Below are 21,107 nucleotides of genomic sequence, written 5' to 3' on the forward strand. Positions count from 1 at the left end.
ATACATACAGACACGCATACTGGTCTGCTGCATATATACATACATACAGACACGCATACTGCTCTGCTGCATATATACATACATACATACAGACACGCATACTGCTCTGCTGCATATATACATACAGACACGCATACTGCTCTGCTGCATATATACATACATACATACAGACACGCATACTGCTCTGCTGCATATATACATACATACAGACACGCATACTGCTCTGCTGCATATATACATACATACAGACACGCATACTGGTCTGCTGCATATATACATACATACAGACACGCATACTGCTCTGCTGCATATATACATACATACATACAGACACGCATACTGCTCTGCTGCATATATACATACAGACACGCATACTGCTCTGCTGCATATATACCTACATACATACAGACACGCATACTGCTCTGCTGCATATATACATACATACATACAGACACGCATACTGCTCTGCTGCATATATACATACATACATACAGACACGCATACTGCTCTGCTGCATATATACATACATACATACATACAGACACGCATACTGCTCTGCTGCATATATACATACATACATACAGACAGACACACACCTTGCTCTGCGGGGCCCACACACGCGGCTCCGGGGGCCACACACGCACGGGGGGACAGGGAGGGGCGGGGAGGGAGTGATGTCCCACATACTTATCAGGTCACGGTGCAGATGGGGCCCACACAGCGCTGGAGGGAAGCGATGTGCTGGGGGTCGCTGGCTGGCACTGTGACTCCTTCATCTGTGGGACCGAGCAGGACGGCAGGCGGTAGCTCCGCCCACAGATGATGCTCAATGCAGGAGAACACAGTGAAAGCTGTGGTCTGCGGGCCTTAAAGGGCTGGCAGCCACAGTTTCCAGTGCCAAGGACTGCGGTCCCCGGAACTCGGCCCGGGGGCTGCAGGACTGACGAGGCCGAGTGGGCCCCCCCCAGCTCTTCAGGGCCCCGGCATTTGCCCGGGTATGCCGCGTGCTGACGCTGGCCCTGGTCGCTGGACCCATGGGACCTCAATCTCGTTTTGGACGGTATCCAGAGGTCCCCTTTTGAACCTCTTAAGGAATCTTCTCTTGCTCTTCTCTCCTGGAAGGTAACATTCTTAGTGGCGATTACGTCCATCAGACAAGTTTCGGAACTGGCAGCACTCTCTTGCCGCGAACCCTTTTCTAATCTTTCATCAGGACAAGGTGGTTCTACGCCCCCTTCCGGATTTTCTTCCGATGGTTATTTCCCCGTTTCATATGAACGAGGACATTGTTCTGACTTCCTTTTTGTCCACACCCAGTCCATAGGGTGGAAAGGTTTCTACATGCGCTAGATCTTGTGAGGGCTCTCAGATATTACGTACCCAGGAACATGGAACATGGACTCCTTGTTCGTCATTCCTGAAAGGCCTAAGAAAGGACAGGCAGCTTCATAGGCAACGCTGGCTCGCTGGATTGGCTCTGCGATCCAGGAAGTCTACCGCTTGCAACTCAAGCCCATTCCTAGTGGGCTGCGGACTCATTCCACGCGAGCAGTTGGCGCCCCTTGGGCCATTCGGCATCAGGCTTCAGTGGAACAGAGGTGTAAGGCTGCGACCTGGTCTAGCCTACATACTGTTTCAAAGCATTACCGAGTCCATACCCAGGCTTCTGCTGAGGCGAACCTAGGTAGGAAAATTCTGCAAACGATAGTGGAGTACCTATCTCAGTATGCGCTCCTGGCTATCTGGGACTGGTTCCTAGTCCTTGGGTTGCGTTGTTTATTGTTTACCCACCCATGGACTGCTTTAGGACGTCCCATGGTCCTGTATCCCCCCAATGAGGCGTCAGAGAAAAACTGATTTTTGTGTACTCACCGTAAAATAGTTTTCTCTTAGCCATCATTGGGGGACACAGCACCCACCCTGTTGCCCTGTTGGGCCTTGGTTCTCTCAGTACCTTATTTGGTTATGACTGTTCTTTTCTCATGTTCCTCTGTTGAGAAGTTTTTACTGTTTTTTTTTCTCCCTACTGCTTGTGTACTAAAACTGAGGCTGCCTGCTCCGGCCAGGGGGTGTATACTGCAGAGGAGGAGCTAATGTATTTTGCATCTACTTAGTGTCCTCCTATGGATAAGCAGCATAACACCCATGGTCCTGTGTCCCCCAATGATGGCTAAGAGAAAACGATTTTACGGTGAGTACACAAAAATCCGTTTGTTTTTTTTTTTTTGTTTTAAGACGAGCCTTGTTATTTGTGTAGGAATAAAAAAAAACAAGCTTGAAGAAGGTTCTCTGTAACTGAAATGTGTATACATGTAAAGTATTATATATCAAGGCTAAGGGGGAAAAAAAAGAATCTTTTAAGTGTTGTCCCCCTTATTTATCTCCTATCTACAGGATCCCTGAGGCTGGGGGTCTCACTGATCACTAGATCGGGGGTCCCCATTATGGAGAGAGTGTGAAGCCCAGATAATGAACGGTGCAGCATCGGCCAGGAAGGAGGATGGGGCCCTTGTTCTAGTGATTGGTGGGGTCCAGTATTGATAATGTGGGAAGTCTTTTTTTATTTTTTTTTTATTTTTTTTTTTAGGCTGGAAATGGGTTAATTAGAGCCGCAAAGTGTTGATTGTGCAATGTGGTCCACGTAGCGGTCAGACGCTTCCTCTCTTGTCTGTTTATCTCTCCCGTAGCTTTTGAGGCCAGCAGGAGGAAAGCCATTCTGTGTAGGAAGGAGTTTGAGCAGGTGAAGCGCAGGAGATATGAGCTATTTAGCCAGTGTTTTGAGCATGTTTCTGTAGCTATCGATGAGATCTACAAGAAGCTCTGCAGAAATGCCAGCGCTCAGGTTTGCGTCACTTACTGCATTCAGTTCTCATAGAGTAATAAGCGTAATATCGGCCACACCAAGCGCTCAGATCCCCCCAGGATCCCGATATCTGGCAGGAGAGGGGAGCCTCGGGGAACCTGAGTGCGCAGAACGCAGGCGCTACATAATGCAGCTAGTGGCGGTGCTATAATGCCCACCCGTGGCGGTGCTATAATGCCCACCCGTGGCGGTGCTATAATGCCCACCCGTGGCGGTGCTATAATGCCCACCCGTGGCGGTGCTATAATGCCCACCCGTGGCGGTGCTATAATGCCCACCCGTGGCGGTGCTATAATGCCCACCCGTGGCGGTGCTATAATGCCCACCCGTGGCGGTGCTATAATGCCCACCTGTGGCGGTGCCATAATGCAGCCCGTGGCGGTGCTATAATGCCCGCACACACGTTGTATCATCCGCCTGCGTCCTGCCGACGGTAAGAACTATAATGACATTATATTCAATGCTGAGAATAAAACCGCCCCCAACAAATCTGATCATATACTTGTACATACTTGTATTGGTGTATCACTTATGACTGGGGAGGGTCCAACTTATAGGACCCTGAAAATTAGGAGGTCCATCAATAATGTAGTTTTGGGTCTCCTTTCACTGGTTTGTCACCCCTGTCTGTGGTTCTCCAGCAAATAAATATTGCTCAATTGGGGCGGGGGTCCGACACCCAGCACCACCACCGATCAACTCTGCAGATCCCACACGCACAGCGCCATACACAGAGTAGTGGCCATTCCTGGTACTGCAGTTACAATCACATTCACTTCCAATGGGAGCTGAGCAGCAGTACCGAGAGCGGCCACTACATGGCGTATGGAGCTGTGATAACAGCTGGATGTCGGACCCTCACCGATCAGATATTGATCACCTTTCCTAAGGATCGGACATCAGTTAAAGTGAATGGGACTGGGCGAATCTCTTAGAAAAGAGAAAGCATAGAAATTGTCCAGCACTGTGTCCCTTTTCATTCTGTGCATTCTGGGGGTCCCACTAGTCAGTGACCCCGCGTCCATCTCACTGAGCAGAAACCTGTCCACAGACAATGCTGCAGATATCTAACCTATATGATTAGTATCGTGGCTATTATACTCATGAAGACATGTTAGTTGTTAAAGGGGCGTTCCAGGATTTTGGCATTATAGATACATCCCTAAAACAGACCGTTGTTAAAGTGTAATACCAGATTTGGCCACTAGGGAAAATATGGCGCTGTTGAGTAATTAATGAAGTAGATGGATGGGGCTATAAGGGGTCCCAGGAGTCTCCCTTCCCTCCCCCCACCACTGGTCTGATATTATTTATACGTTTAGGCCTTTCTTAGTCCTGAAAATCCAGAGGAGCCTTACCTTGATGGCATCGGGTACAACTGTGTGGCCCCAGGAAAGCGTTTCATGCCAATGGATAACTTGTCCGGAGGGGAGAAATCTGTGGCCGCCCTCGCCCTGGTGTTCGCCATTCACAGGTAAAACTGCGCAGATGAAACATTACAGAGGCAATGAATAGACGAAACAAATCAACTCGTATCCCCCAGACTATCACTAGAGGACGCTCAAGAGCTCACTGCACACTATACATTAACCCATGACAAGATGTCATCAAGACTTATCAGACCCCAAAATGAATCGCACACCCAACCAGACCACCGAAACTAGCCAGACCTTCTAAAATTAATCACACCCCAAATAAGCCCCTACATGTATATAGACCCCAGCAAACCCCTAAAAGTTATCGGATCACAGCCGCACTTTAATAGGAATTAATTCCTAAATTGAGACACCCCCCCCCCCAAACCAGAGACCCTAAATTGAGTCCTTGATTAAATCAGAAACCTAAAATTTAATCCTTCCGCAAACCGGACCCCCTAAAATGAAACGAAAACCAGACCAGCAATATTAATCAGACTAATATGTTTAAGACCCCAAACTGGAACTTAAAATTAACTAGACCCCAAGCCAGACCCTTACATTGAATCATCCCCCCCCAAATCAGAGATGTTATATATGTGTGTGTGTGTGTGTGTATGTATGTATGTATGTATGTGTGTATATATATATATATATATATATATATATATATATATATATATATATATATATATATATACCCAAACCAGACCCCTAGAATGAGTCATACCCCTCCTCCAATAATAACCTCAAATCAGGCCCCTAAAATAAGCAGACCCCTAAAATGAATCATGCCCCTAAACCAGACTTCGAAAGTGAGTCATACTCCTAAACCAAGCCCCTAAAATTATTCATACCACTAAACCAGACCCCTAAAATGAATCATACCCCCAAACCAGCCTCTTAAAATGAATCATGCCGCCAAACCAGACACCTAAAATGAATCATACTCCTAAACCAGACCCCTAGAATGAATCATACCCCCAAACCAGACTCTTAAAATAAATCATACTCCGAACCAGACCCCTAGAATGAATCATACCCCCAAACCAGACTCTTAAAAGTAATCATACTCCGAACCAGACTCCTAAATGAATCATTTCCCTAAACCAGGCCTCTAAAATGAATCTGACACCAAACCAGACCAGCAAAACTTATGAGACCGCCAGACCAAACTACAAATGTTTTTCAGACCCCAAACTGGACCTTTAAAATGAGTTTCCAGCCCTTGCCCCCTAAATCAGAAATCTAAACTGTGTCTTTCCCCAAACCAGACCCCTACAATGAGTCATATCCCTAAAGCAGACCACAAAAACTAATCTGACCCCAACCGGACTTTGAAAATAAAAGAAATCCCAAACCAGATTCCTAAAATGAATCCGCCTCCTATCCAGACCTCCGACGCCTGGCACCCCTGGAGGTTGTGCTACATTTCTGTAAGCAGAGGATTTGGGCTCTATATGAGAACACGGAGGCTCTGCTTCACATATTCACACATTTCATTGGCATTTTGAACAAAACAAAAAAAACACACGTGATGGGAAACCGGTAGAGCTTTGCTTTAAAACAAAGAAAGCCAAATTTTGATATTCTCCTTTTTGCTTGCAGTTTCCGCCCTGCTCCCTTCTTCGTTTTGGATGAGGTGGATGCGGCTTTGGATAACAGCAACATTGGGAAGGTGCGTGACCGAACATTACAGGAGGGTGATCAGTGCAAAGCTGCTGATCAAACAAGCAATGAAATATATCTATAAAATGCAGACACTCGCCATCAGTATCAGATCGGCGGGGGTGTAACACACAGGACCCCCGACTGATAGCAATGTGACGGAGCTGCAACTCTCTGCACCGCCTTATTGTTTATCGTACACAGCGCCCCCTCTTTAGTAGTGGCTGTGCCTGGTACTGCAACAGAGTGAATGGTACTGATGTGCAATGCCGGAACAGCCATTACTGCAAAGAATAAGGGGGATGAAACTCTTCATCCCGATATGTATTGTACCTCCAACAGAATAGAATGTAATCACCTCTGCTACATCTGTCTTCAGGTTACACGCTACATCAGAGAGCAGTCCAGGGAGCAGTTCCAGATGGTGGTGATTTCCCTAAAAGAGGAGTTTTATTCCAAGGCAGATGCATTAATCGGAGTGTGCACAGTGGTAAGAGGAGGCCGAATGTGCATGGACCTACAAGGAGTGCATACTCATAAGGGATTTCTTTTGTTTTTGTGTTTGTATGATTGAGATATATATATATATATATATATATATATATATATATATATATATTAATTATAATATGGTGTAATATTATGAGATATATATATATATGTATAATCATAATATTATACCATACATATATATCTAATCATAATATTATACCATACATATATATATATATAATCATAATATTATACCATATATATATATATCATAATATTACACCATATATATATATATATATATATATATATATATATATATATATATATATATATATATATATAAAATATATATAAAAATATAAACACAAAACTAATCAACTCAGTGGTGCTGTAACACTAGATGGTAATAGTTATGGCACAGCCTAACCCCCCCCCCCCCCCCCCCCCACCGAAGCTTTCAAAGAAAAAAAAAAAAATATATATATATATATTATATATATATATATATATATATACATTTTTTATTTTTATTTTCATTTTATTTTTTGATATAAGCTTTTGGGGGTTTTTTACATTTTTTTAGAGGCTCAGCCATAAAAACCCCTGAAGCTTTAATAACCCTTTCACGACCGGCCGATTTTTCGCTTTCCGTTTTTTTTTTCGCCATTCTTTTTCTGAGAGACGTAACTTTTTTATTTTTCAGTCAATATGGTCATGTGAGGGCTCATTTTTTGCGGAACGAGCTGTACTTTTAAATGAAACCATCAGTTTTACCATATTGTGTACTAGAAAATGGCAAAAAAATTCCAAATGCTGAAAAATTGCAAAAAAAAGTGCGATAGCACTATGGTTTTTGAGATATTTTATTCACTGTGTTCACTATATGGTAAAACTGATGTGTGGGTGTGATGCCTCAGGTCAGTGCGAGTTCGTAGACACCAAACATGTATAGGTTTACTTTTATATAAGGGGTTAAAAAAAATCGGAAGTTTGTCCGAAAAAAGTGGCGCACGTTTTACGCCATATTCCGTGACCCGTAGCGTTCTCATTTTTCGGGATCTTAGGCTCAATGACGGCTTATTTTTTGCGTCTCGAGCTGACGTTTTTAACGGTACCATTTTTGCGCAGATGCTACGTTTTGATCGCCTCTTATTGCATTTTGCGCAAAAGTTGTGGCGACAAAAAAACGTCGTTTTGGCGTTTGGAATTTTTTTGCCGCTACGCCGTTTACTGATCAGATTAATTGATTTTATATTTTGATAGATCGGGCGTTTCTGAACGCGGCGATACCACATGTGTGTATATTTTTTATTTTTTTAACCCTTTAATTTTCAATGGGGCGAATGGGGGGTGATTTGAACTTTTAGGTTTTTTTGTTTTTTTTTAATTTTTTAAAACTTATTTTCTTTGTCGCTCCATTGGGAGACCCAGACAATTGGGTGTATAGCTACTGCCTCCGGAGGCCACACAAAGTATTACACTCAAAAGTGTAAGGCCCCTCCCCTTCTGGCTATACACCCCCAGTGGGATCACTGGCTCACCAGTTTTGTGCTTTGTGCGAAGGAGGTCAGACATCCACGCATAGCTCCACTGTTTAGTCAGCAGTAGCTGCTGACTATATCGGATGGAAGAAAAGAGGGCCCATACTAAAGGGCCCCCAGCATGCTCCCTTCTCACCCCACTCTTGTCGGGTGTTTGTTAAGGTTGAGGTACCCATTGCGGGTACGGAGGCTGGAGCCCACATGCTGCTTTCCTTCCCCATCCCCTTAGGGCTCTGGGTGAAGTGGGATCTTACCGGCCTCCAGGCACTGAGGCCGTGCTCCATCCACAGCTCCTGGGAATCTGCTGGACGTGGAGCGGAGTATCCTCAGGGACATGGCCCTGCTACGTTAAGGTACTCTGTGTCCCTGTGGGGACCGCGCACGGACACACGGCAGCATTGCTGGGTGTGTTAGTGCGCCAGGGACGGCGGCGCTGCCCGCACTAGTGCCATCGCACACTACAGCTTGCTGGGTGTGTTAGTGTATTAGGGGACTACCGCGCTAACCGCCGTTGCCATTTTTATTTCGGGCGCGGCTGGGACTTGTGGTGCGCCGGGGACTTCCGCGCCGACCAAGGCTTATATGCCGGCCGCGCTTATCACTCGAGTCCCCGGCTTGCGCGGCCTAGTCTCACTTCGTTTCCGCCCACAGACCTGCCAGTCAGGGTAGGGGCGTAACGCTGCACAGCACGGCAGCGCTGAGAGCTGGAGTATGCTTTGCATACTCCACCCCTCTCACTGGATGCACGGTGAATCCGGCAGCGCTGAGAGCTGGAGTATGCTTTGCATACTCCACCCCTCTCACTGTGTACACTGTGAAGCCGGATTCCCGCACTTTCTCAGGCACGCCCACGGCTTCTTCCTCTGCACAGGACGCCGGCAGCCATTCTTGTCAGTGTTTTCTGTAGCGACAGAAGAGACAAGTTTAGGAATCCCTGGCAGGGATTCGGATAGTCACACAACCGCTGTGACCAGGCGTTAAGCAGCACCTGTGGGGCTGACTCCACTAGTGCCGAAGTGCACATATACATATATGCTTATTCACTATGCATTGCACTGTTTAGCTGCTTTTTTGTATATACCCTCCTTGATTGTTCGGAGGACATAACAGCATATTGTCTGTGTAAAACAGAGGTGCAGAAGCACATGTTTTCTATGCAGCCGGTACAGCATGTACGGCTATATGGCCGGCAGTGTACAGAGACCCCCATTGTATACTACGGAGTCTCTGCTAATCGTCAGGACATGGGGACGGAGCCTGCAGTATTTACTGACAGTTTTTCTGAGACTATGGCTATGATACTAGAAGCCTTGCAGTCCAGACAAGTCTCTCAAATCCATGGCCACTGTTCACATTATCCATGGTCCCCCTCAGTGGGAACAACTTTGAGCTCCGAGGGGTCATGTGCTTCCCAGAGTGACGGCTCTGACACGGACGACAGTCCCAGATAGTCTGAGAGGCTCACTATGAGCGGCCATCGACTTCATCACACTAGTCAGGGTCCCAGCAAGCGGACTCTCTGTGTGATGTGGCGGAGATAGCTGCTCAAGATCTAATCCTGAGACCGCTCTCAATCTGGATACACCTGATGGTGACGCCATAGTCAATAATCTCATAGCGTCCATCAATAGAATGTTAGTTATTTCTCCCCCAGCTCCTCCAGTGGAAGAGTCAGCTTCATAGCAGGAGAAATTCCATTCACGTATCCCAAGCGTAAATTAAATACTTTCCTTGACCACCCTGACTTTACACAGGCAGTCCAGGAACACCACGCTTATCCAGTTAAGCGCTTCCCCAAACGGCTGAGGATACACGTTATCCCTACCCCCTGACGTGGGCAATGGCTGGACCCAGTGTCCCAAGGGGCATCCTCCAATCTCCAGCTTGCAGCTAGATCCATAGTTGCAGTGGAAGAGGGGGCTGCACTTAAAGATGCCACTGACTGACAGAGAGATCTCTGGTCGAAATCCATCTATGAGGCTATCGGCGCGCTGTTAGCTCCAGCAGCCGTAGAGGCACCCCAAGCTACTTCAGCTTGTCTTACACAGATGGACACGGTCACACGTACATCTGTTCCGCAAGTGTCATCCTTAACCGCTCAAATGTCTGCATTTGCGTCTTAGGCGATTAATGCTGTCCTGGACTCTACGACCCGTACGGCAGTGGCGTCCGCTCACTCCGTGGTTTTACGCAGGGCCTGGGTGTTAACTGAATGGAAGGCAGATTCTGCTTCCAAAAAAGGGCTTAACCAGTTTGCCTTGTTCTGCTGACCGACTGTTTAGTGTGCGTGAGATGTAATCATTAAACAGTTCAAGAGTAAGGATTCTTCCTTACCTCAGCCCAGACAAAACAAACCCCAACATACCAAGGGACAGTCGGGGTTTTCGGTTTTTTCAAGGCTCGGGCAGGTCCCATTTCTTCTCGTCCAAAGAGGACTCAAAAGGATCAGAGGAGCTCAGTTTCTTGGCGGGCTCAGTCACGCCCAAAAAAGACAGCCTGAAAACCTACTTCCAAGAGGCTTCCCCATGACTTGCGGCCTCCTCTCTCCGCATCCTCGGTCGGTAGCAGGCTATCCCGCCTTGGCGATATTTAGCTGTCTCAGGTCAAAGACCGTTGGGTGAGAGACATTCTGTCTCACGGGTACAGGATAGAGTTCAGTTCTCGTCCTCCAACTCAATTCTTCAGAACTTCTCCACCTTCCGACCGAGCCGACGCTCTTCTGCAGGCGGTGGGCACTCTAAAGGCACAACGAGTGGTGACCCCCGTTCCTCTTCAGGAACAAGGTCACGGTTTTTACTCCGAATTATTTGCGATGCCAAGAAAGGACGAGTATTTCCGTCCCGTTCTGGATCTAACACGGCTCAACCAGCTCGTGAACACCAGGCGGTTCCGGATGTAATCCCCCGCTCCGTCATCGCCTCAATGTTTCAAGGAAATTTCCTAACATCGATAGACGTCAAGGATGCTTATCCCCACGTGCCGATTGATCCAGAGCTCCAGCGTTTCTATGCTTTGTTATAAGACGCGAACACCTTCAGTTCGTAACCCTGCCTTCTGGCTGGCGATAGCCCCACGGGTCTTCGCTAAGGTCATGCCAGCAGTAGTACCAGTCCTGCAATCTCAAGGTCACTCTGTGATCCCGTGTTTGGGAGATCTACTTGTCAAGGCACCCTCTTAAGGAACATGCCAACACAGCCGAACGTTGCGCTGGAGACTCTCCAGAGTTTCGGGTGGATCATCAACTTTTCAAAGTCAGATCCGACCCCGGGCCAATCACTAACATATCTAGGCATGGAGTTTCATACTCTCTCAGCGATAGTGAAGCTTCCGCTAGACAAACAGCGTTCACTACAGACAAGGCTGCAATCTCTCCTTAGGATCAGTCGCACACATTGAGACGCCTCATGCACTTCTCACGTAAGATGGTAGCAATGGCGGCAGTCCCTTTCGCGCAGTTTCATCTGCGTCCACTACAATGGGACATTCCCCGCCGATGAGACGGGAAGTCGACGCCCATCGACAGAGACGTCTCCCCTTCTCAGGCGGCCAAAGAATCTCTACGGTGGTGGCTTCTTCCCACCTCATGGTCAGAAAAAAGGTCCTTCCTACCCCCATCCTGGGCGGTAGTTACGACAGGCACGAGTCTATCAGAGTGGGGAGCAGTTTTTTCTCCGCCACAGGGCTCAAGGTACGTGGATTCAGCAAGAGTCCACCCTTCAGCTCAATGTTCTGGAAATCAGAGCAGTGTATCTTGTCCTACAAGCCTTCCAGCAGTGGCTGAAAAGCAAGCACATCCGAATTCAGTCGGATATCTCCACAGCGGTGGCATACATCAACCACCACGGAAGAACACGCAGCCGGCAAGCCTTCCAGGAAGTCCGGCGGATTCTAACGTGGGTAGAAGACACGGCATCCACCATATCCGCAGTTCACATCCCAGGCGTGGTAAACTAGGAAGCAGACTTCCTCAGTCGCCAGGGTATGGACACAGGGGACTGGTTTCTTCACCCGGACGGGTTTCAGGAGATCTGTCGCCGCTGCGGGATGCCGGACGTCGACATAATGGCGTCACGGCACAACAACTTTGTTCCGGCTTCATAGCACAGTCTCACGATCATCGAGCTCTGGCGGCGGACGCCTCAGTTCAACATTGGTCGCAGATTGGCCGAGGAGGTCGGGGTTCCCGGATCTGTGGTACCTCACGGTAGGCCAACCGTGGCCACTACCAGACCGACCAGACTTGCTGTTTCAAGGGCCCTTTTTTCCATCTGAACTCTGCGGCCCTGAACATGACGGTGTAGCCATTGAGTCCTGGATCCTAGCGTCTTCAGGATTATCTCAAGAGTGGTTGTCACCATGACGCAGGCCAAGAAGCCAACGTCCGCCAAGATCTACCACAGATCGTGGAAGATATTCTTATCTTGGTGCTCTGCTCAAGGAGTTTCTCCCTGGCCATTTGCATCGCCTATTTTTCCTTCCTTCCTACCATCTTGGTTGGAAAATAGTTGGTCGCTCAGCTCCCTTAAAGGACAAGTCTCAGCGCTATCTGTATTTTTTCAGAAACGCCTAGCCGACTTCCGCAGGTATGCACGTTCCTGCAGGGAGTTTGTCTTCTCATCACTCCATACAAGCGGCCATTAGAGCTCTGGAGTCTGAACAAGGTTCTAATGACTCTCTTGAAGCCGCCTTTCGAGCTTTTGAAAGTTGTTTCCCTTTCCGTATTTCACAGAAAGTGGCCTTTCTAGTAGCGGTCACGTCTCTTCAGAGAGTGTCCGAGCTAGCAGCGCTGTCATGCAAATCTCCATTCCTGGTCTTCACCAGGACAAGGGGGTTCGGCGTCCGATTCCGGACTTTCTCCCTAAGGTGGTATCCCACTTTCATCTCAATCAAGATATCACCTTACCTTCTTTGTGTCCTCATCCAGTCCATCAATTTGAAAAGGATTTGCATCTGTTGGATCTGGTGAGAGCACTCAGGATCTACATTCCCGCACGGCGCTCCTGTGCCGCCCGGATGCACTCTTTGTCCTTGTCGCTGGTCAGCGTAAGGGGTCGCAAGCTTCCAGATCCACCCTGACTCGGTGGCTCAAGGAACCAATTCTTGAAACCTACCGTTCTGCTAGGCTCCCGGTTCCCTCAGGGCTGAATGCCCATTCTACCAGAGCCGTGGGTGAGTCCTGGGCATTACGGCACCAGGCTACGGCTCAGCAGGTGTGCCAGGCACCTACCTGGTCGAGTCTGCACACTTTTACCAAGCATTATCAGGTGCATACCTACGCTTCGGCAGACGCCAGCCTAGGTAGACAAGTCCTTCAGGCGGCGGTTGCCCACCTGTAGAAAGGGGCCGTTTTACGGCTCTATTACGAGGTATTATTTTACCCACCCAGGGATTGCTTTTGGACATCCCAATTGTCTGGGTCTCCCAATGGAGCGACAAAGAAGAAGGGAATTTTGTATACTTACCGTAAATTCCTTTTCTTCTAGCTCCAATTGGGAGACCCAGCGCCCGCCCTGTTTTCTTAGGGTTTTTTTCGGTACACATGTTGTTCATGTGAATGGTTGCAGTTCTCCGATGTTTCTTCGGATTGAATTGGTCTTTAAACCAGTTATTGGCTTTCCTCCTTCTTGCTTTTGCACTAAACTGGTGAGCCAGTGATCCCACTGGGGGTGTATAGCCAGAAGGGGAGGGGCCTTACACTTTTGAGTGTAATACTTTGTGTGGCCTCCGGAGGCAGTAGCTATACACCCAATTGGCTGGGTCTCCCAATTGGAGCTAGAAGAAAAGGAATTTACGGTAAGTATACAAAATTCCCTTCTTTTTACTTTTTTTTTTTATTTTACTAGTCCCCCTAGGGGGCTATTGCGATCAGCATTCCGATCGCTCTGCAGTATCTGCTGATCACAGCTGGAAGGCTGTAAACAGCAGATACGCTGTCTTTCTCTTTTGCTGTGCCCCGGGCACAGCGAAAGTGAAACCAATTCATGTGTAGTACAGGAGTCATCACATGACCCTGTACTACCATGACAACTATCGGGAGTCACGTGATCGCGTCACGTGACTTCCGGTTTCGGCGGTAAGTAAAACTTTACCGCGATTGCGCTTATAATGGCGCTGTCATGTATTGACAGCGCCATATAAGGGGTTAATCGGCACGAGCAGATAACGATTCTGCTCGTGCCTAGCAGGCACACATCTCAGCTGTGAAAATCAGCTGAGATGTGTGCCGATCGCGGCATGCTGCCGCCGGAGGACCGCGGGCAGTAAGATTATGTCATTTAGGACGTAATTTTACGGCCCGCGGTCGTTAAGGGGTTAAACAAATAAAATAAAAAATAATATTTTTTTTTATTATATATATATATATATATATATATATATATATATATATATATATATATATATATATATATATATATATTAATATATATATATTAATATATTATTATTTATTTTATTTTTTTTTTTTAAAGCTTCAGGGGTTTTTATTTACATTTTTATTGAGGCTGTGCCAAATCAACTCAATGGTGCTATAACAATAGATGATAATAATTATGGCTGAGCCTCTAAAAAAAAGTAAAAAAAAAAACTAGAAGCTTATATAAAAAAATAAAATGAAAAAAAAAAATAAAAATTTATATATATTTTATTTTATTTATATATATATATATATATATATATATATATATATATATATATATATATATATATATATAAATATTATTTTCTTCATCGTTCCTATGGGAGACCCAGACCATGGGTGTATAGCTTCTGCCTCCGGAGGACACACAAAGTACTACACTAAAAAGTGTAGCTCCTCCCTCCGAGGATATACACCCCCTGGATAACCAAATATAGCCAGTTCAATGCTTTGTGTTCAGGAGGCACACATCCACATTCACGCATTCTCATCTGATTTTTGATTTTAAAGAGTTTGAAGAAAAGCGGGTCCAAGCCTGGACCCCCGGCATGTCCCTTCACACCCCACTGTGTCGGCGGTGTTGTTAAGGTTGATTTCAAGGCTGGAGCCTTACATGCCGCGCTCCTTCACCATCCCTCGGGCTCTGGCTTGAAGTGGGAGCCAGCACGGTTATCACTGCTTTGCAGGAGACCGGTCTCCATCCGCAGCCCTTTCAGGACCCTGCCGGACGGAGCACTCATCCCTCAGGGACCTGGCCCTGCGTCTCACAAGCTAAGTATTTGAGACGTTATTGTCAAGGGGTCCCTTGCATCTTTATTGTGGGGGAGAGTGTGTCAGTTTACTTTGGTGACATTTCCGGCCGGTTCTCTGGTTTTCACCTGAGAACCGCGCCGAGGGTGCATACGCGCCGGCCGCATTGTAAAATTTAGGCCCCGGCTTCGGCTGCGGCCTACTTTCGTTTTCACTGCCCCTGCATGTCAGTCATGCAGAGGGACAGTGCGGCGCCGCCCACCGGCCGTTCAGCACAGGGGAGGACACTCCTCTCTGAGGAGATGTTTCCCTCCCCTGTATATCTCCTTGGCCCTCTGGTTCCCGCTCTTGGACTAGGCCCCGCCCCCCCTCCTCGCTCCGGCGCCATTTTATCAGCGTTCTCACACTGATCGGCGCTGGCTGCTGCATCTCTGCAACCTGTCTGGGGGTCCGAGCTGTGGGATCCGGAGGGCACACAAATCGGTCTGGTAAGCCACAACCTCTGGTTGTGGATCTTCATATACACTCTCTGGGGGTCATTCTGAAGGAGTGTGTTCTTTACTACAGAGCCCCCACCTCAGCAGCATGTCTCACACTAGGAGCAAGGCTTTACCCAATATGCACTGCATGTAAGCTCGTACTGCCTGAACCGAGCACATATTCTCATTGTGATGCCTGCTCTAACATGGTGGTGCCTCAGCCTGGAGTCTCCCCAGTGGTCCCTCAGGCTGCTCCGGCCCCGGTGGCTGAACCCCCGGCTTGGGTAGAATTGTTTTCTAAGTCTATCTCCCAGTCCTTTGCCGACTCCATGGGAGAGTTGTCCCGGACTCTGCTGAGCATGCATCAGCCCCCTTCTCAGGGCGCCTCTGCTGCTTCGGCTCGCTCTGCAGAGCTCACAGAGGATTCTTCATGTGCTCCCAGACCCCGTCCTCCTAAAAGGAGACGCAGGGTCCCCTCTCCTTCCTCGTCCCGCGGCTCCGATTCACGAGCCGACTCGCAGGACGAGGAGGATGTCTTTACTGGGGGCTCGGACGCTACCTCCATGTGCCCCATTGATCTGACCGAGGGTGATGCAGATGTTAGTGATTTGATTGCGTCCATTAATTCTGTACTGGACCTCAATCCGCCAGTATCAGAGGAGCAACCCTCTCTGGCAAAAAAGCACCAGTTTACCTTGCCTAAGAGAACAAGGAGTGTGTTCCTTAACCACTCCAGTTTTCAGGCCACTGTGACCAAGCCCAGGGTCGGCCCTGACAAACGCTTCCCAAAGCGTGGTTCTGATGACCAGTTTCCCTTTCCACCAGAGGTGGTCAAGGAGTGGGCTCATTCACCAAAGGTGGACCCTCCGGTGTCTAGACTCTCAGTCCGGACAGTTGTATCAGTGGCTGATGGCACCTCACTTAAGGATTCCACTGTCCGCCAGGTTGACCTCCTGGCCAAGTCTGTCTATGAGGCGGCAGGGGCCTCGTTCTCCCCATCCTTTGCAGCAGTGTGGGCTCTCAAAGCCATCTCTGCTTCCCTAGAGGAGATGAATTCCCTCACTAGGGACTCTATGCCTGAATTGGTTGCCTTAACTTCCCAGGCTTCAGCCTTTTCAGCCTACGCCATGTCTGCCATGCTGGAGGCCTCTCACCGCACTGCGGTGGCTTCCGCTAATTCCCTCGCTATCCGCAGGATTTTGTGGCTTCGAGAGTGGAAGGCAGATGCTTCCTCAAAAAAGTACCTTGCTGGGCTCCCATTTGCCGGGTCCAGGTTGTTCGGTGAACAACTGGATGAAATTATTAAGGAGGCTACTGGCGGGAAGAGTACTTCCTTGCCACAGACTAAATCCAGGAAACCTGTCCAGGGCAGGAACCAGTCGAGGTTTCATTCCTTTCGTTCTTCTAACTGGTCGTCCTCTAAGCCCTCGGCCTCGGCCACTAACTCAGCCAAGGACCAGAAGCCCACCTGGCACAAGAAGCCGCGTCCACAAAAGTCCGCAGGAGCTGCTGCCACCAAGGCAGCCTCCTCTTGACTATCTGGCCGAGCCAGCAACGTCCTTGGTCGGTGGCAGGCTCTCCCACTTTGGCGACGTGTGGTTTCAACACGTCTCCGATCAGTGGGTGCGGGATATCATCTCCCACGGCTACAGGATAGAGTTCTCTTCCAGCCCGCCAAACAGATTTTTTCTGTCAACTCCCCCCTGCTCCAAGGCCGCCGCCTTCTCTCAGGCCGTGGCATCCTTGCAGGCCAACGGAGTAATTGTACCGGTTCCCGCCAGGGAACGGTTCAGAGGTTTCTACTCAAATCTCTTCCTAGTCCCCAAAAAGGACGGTTCCTTCCGGCCCATCCTGGATCTCAAGCTTCTCAACAAGCATGTTCAGGTGCGGCATTTTCGCATGGAGTCTCTGCGATCAGTCATTGCCTCAATGACCCAAGGAGATTTCCTGGCATCCATCGACATCAGAGATGCCTATCTGCATGTGCCAATTGCAGTTTCACACCAGCGTTGGCTACGTTTTGCAATCGGAGAGGAACATTTCCAATTCGTGGCTCTCCCCTTCGGGTTAGCCATGGCCCCGCGAGTATTCACCAAGGTCATGGCAGCAGTGGTTGCGGTTCTGCACCTCCAGGGGTTGGCAGTGATTCCTTACCTGGACGACCTTCTTGTCAAGGCTTCATCCAGTGCGGACTGTCAGCGGAGTGTCTCGCTCACTCTCGCCACTCTTGTTCAATTCGGGTGGCTTGTCAATCTGCCCAAGTCCACTCTGACCCCGACCCAAAAACTCACGTACCTAGGGATGTAATTCGAGACTCTGCCGGCACTTGTCAAGCTGCCCTTAGTCAAACAGCAGTCCCTCCATCTGGCGGTGCGCTCTCTGTTGAGGCCCCGCCGTCATTCCATCAGGCACCTCATGCAGGTGCTGGGTCAGATGGTGGCGTCAATGGAAGCGGTTCCCTTTGCCCAGTTCCATCTGCGTCCTCTGCAGCTGGACATTCTCCGCTGTTGGGACAAGCGGACTTCTTCCTTGCACAGGTTGGTGGCTCTGTCGCCACAGACCAGGAGCTCTCTTCAGTGGTGGCTTCTGCCCCTCTCTCTGTCTCAGGGACGCTCCTTCCTGACCCCGTCCTGGGTGATCCTCACCACGGACGCCAGTCTATCCGGCTGGGGAGCAGTATTTCTCCACCACCGAGCACAGGGCACTTGGACTCCGTCCGAATCTGCCCTCTCGATCAATGTGCTGGAGATCGGAGCTGTGCTTCTAGCTCTCGTAGCCTTTCACCACCTGTTGGCGGGCAAGCATATTCGAGTCCAGTCAGACAACGCGACAGCAGTTGCCTACATCAATCACCAGGGCGGGACTCGTAGCCGCCTGGCAATGTTGGAGGTTCAACGCATCCTTCAGTGGACGGAGGACTCCAAGTCCACCATATCCGCAGTCCACATCCCAGGCGTAGAAAACTGGGAGGCAGATTATCTCAGCCGTCAAACCGTGGACAGCGGCGAGTGGGCTCTGCATCCGGCAGTGTTCCGGTCGATCTGCCGCAAGTGGGGCACTCCGGAAGTGGATCTAATGGTATCCCGGCACAACAACAAGGTCCCGGTTTACGTGGTTCGCTCCCACGATCCTCTGGCCTTTGCAGTGGACGCGCTGGTTCAGGATTGGTCCCAGTTCCGTCTGTCTTACGTGTTTCCCCCTCTAGCTCTCTTGCCCAGAGTCCTGCGCAAGATCAGAATGGAGGGCCGTCGGGTCATACTCATTGCTCCAGACTGGCCCAGGCGAGCTTGGTACCCAGACCTGCTCCGTCTGTCCGTAGAGGTGCCGTGGCATCTCCCGGACCGCCCAGACCTTCTCTCACAAGGTCCGTTTTTCCGCCAGAATTCTACAGCTCTCAGATTGACGGCGTGGCTCTTGAGTCCTGGATCCTGACGGCTTCCGGCATTCCTCCCGAAGTCATCTCCACTATGACTCAGGCTCGGAAGTCTTCCTCGGCCAAAATTTACCACAGGACTTGGAGAATTTTCCTGTCCTGGTGTCGTTCTTCCGGCCATGCCCCTTGGCCTTTTTCCTTGCCGACCATCCTGTCCTTTCTACAGTCCGGTCTGCAGCTAGGACTATCCCTCAATTCCCTCAAGGGACAGGTCTCGGCTCTGTCAGTGTTGTTCCAGCGGCGTATCGCCCGACTGGCTCAGGTGCGCACCTTCATGCAGGGCGCATCTCACATCATTCCACCTTACCGACGGCCTTTGGATCCCTGGGACCTTAATCTGGTCCTCACGGCCTTACAGAAGCCCCCCTTTGAGCCTCTTAGGGAGGTTTCTTTGTTTCGACTTTCACAGAAAGTCGTCTTTCTGGTGGCCATAACTTCTCTCAGGAGAGTCTCTGAGTTGGCTACGCTCTCTTCGGAGTCACCTTTTTTGGTTTTTCATCAAGACAAGGTGGTTCTCCGTCCGACTCCGGACTTTCTCCCTAAGGTGGTGTCTCCTTTCCACCTTAACCAGGACATTTCATTGCCTTCCCTTTGTCCGGCTCCTGTCCATCGCTTTGAGAAAGCGTTGCATACTTTAGATCTGGTGCGGGCGCTCCGGATCTATGTGTCACGCACCGCTGTTCTTAGGCGGTGCACCTCTCTTTTTGTGCTGACCACAGGTCAGCGCAAGGGTCTCTCGGCTTCTAAACCGACCCTAGCTCGTTGGATTAGGTCGGCCATATCCGATGCCTACCAGTGTACTCAGGTGCCTCCCCCGCCGGGGATCAAGGCACACTCGACCAGAGCTGTCGGTGCCTCTTGGGTTTTCAGGCACCAGGCTACGGCTCAGCAGGTCTGTCAGGCTGCCACTTGGACTAGCCTGCACACCTTTTCGAAGCACTACCAAGTGCATGCTCATGCTTCGGCAGATGCGAGCTCAGGCAGACGCATCCTTCAGGCGGCTGTTGCCCATTTGTGAAGTTAGGTTTTGCCTACTCAGTTTTCTGTTTATTCCCACCCATGGACTGCTTTGAGACGTCCCATGGTCTGGGTCTCCCATAGGAACGATGAAGAAAAAGAGAATTTTGTTTACTTACCGTAAATTCTTTTTCTTATAGTTCCGTAATGGGAGACCCAGCACCCTCCCTGTTGCCTGTTGGCAGTTTCTTGTTCCGCGTGTTATCACCGGCTGTTGTTGTAGACAGAGGTTCCGGTTGTTCCGGTTTTTTGCTCTATCTCTACTTGTGGGTGGCTATTCTCCTTCAGCTTTTGCACTAAACTGGCTATATTTGGTGATCCAGGGGGTGTATATGCTCGGAGGGAGGAGCTACACTTTTTAGTGTAGTACTTTGTGTATCCTCCGGAGGCAGAAGGTAAACACCCAAGGTCTGGGTCTCCCATTACGGAACTATAAGAAAAAGAATTTACGGTAAGTAAACAAAATTCTCTTTCTTTATCGTTCCTTATGGGAGACCCAGACCATGGGTGTATAGCTTCTGCCTCCGGAGGACACACAAAGTACTACACTAAAAGTATAGCTCCTCCCTCCGAGCATATACACCCCCTGGATGACAAATCTAACCAGTTCAATGCTTTGTGTTCAGGAGGTCACACACACACATTCATTTTCTGATTTTTGATTTTTAAGATTTTTGATTTCAAAGATTTGGAAGAAAAGCGGGTCCAGTCTGGATTCCCGGCATGTCCCTTCTCACCCCACTGTGTCGGCGGTGCTGTTAAGGTTGACTTTACAAGGCTGGAGCCTTCACATGCCGTGCTCCTTCACCATCCCCTGAGGCTCTGGCTTGAAGTGGGAGTCATCACGGTTCTCTCTGCTTTGCAGGAGACCGGTCTCCATCCGCAGCCATGTCAGGATCCTGCCGGACGGAGCGTTTACCCCCCCAGGGACCTGGCCCTGCGTCTCAAAAGCTAAGTATTGAGACGTTATTCAGGGGTCCCGGGTACATTTATTGAGGGGAGAGTGTGTCTTTTGACTTTGCTGTGAT

At 49.2% G+C, this 21,107-nt stretch overlaps 1 protein-coding gene across 2 annotated transcripts in view; it reads left to right on the forward strand.

Moving 5' to 3' along the window:
- Positions 1-21,107, forward strand: part of SMC1B (structural maintenance of chromosomes 1B) — a 293,721-nt gene that overhangs the window by 261,960 nt on the left and 10,654 nt on the right. For both annotated transcript variants that reach the window (XM_075344204.1, XM_075344205.1), the window contains 4 exons: positions 2,688-2,842; positions 4,186-4,337; positions 5,887-5,956; positions 6,326-6,436. In XM_075344204.1, coding sequence (XP_075200319.1) covers positions 2,688-2,842; positions 4,186-4,337; positions 5,887-5,956; positions 6,326-6,436 — 488 coding nt within the window. The remainder of the gene's footprint in view (positions 1-2,687; positions 2,843-4,185; positions 4,338-5,886; positions 5,957-6,325; positions 6,437-21,107) is intronic.

The sequence above is a fragment of the Anomaloglossus baeobatrachus genome, chromosome 4 (genome assembly GCF_048569485.1).
Source record: "Anomaloglossus baeobatrachus isolate aAnoBae1 chromosome 4, aAnoBae1.hap1, whole genome shotgun sequence".
Taxonomy (NCBI): Eukaryota; Metazoa; Chordata; class Amphibia; order Anura; family Aromobatidae; genus Anomaloglossus; species Anomaloglossus baeobatrachus.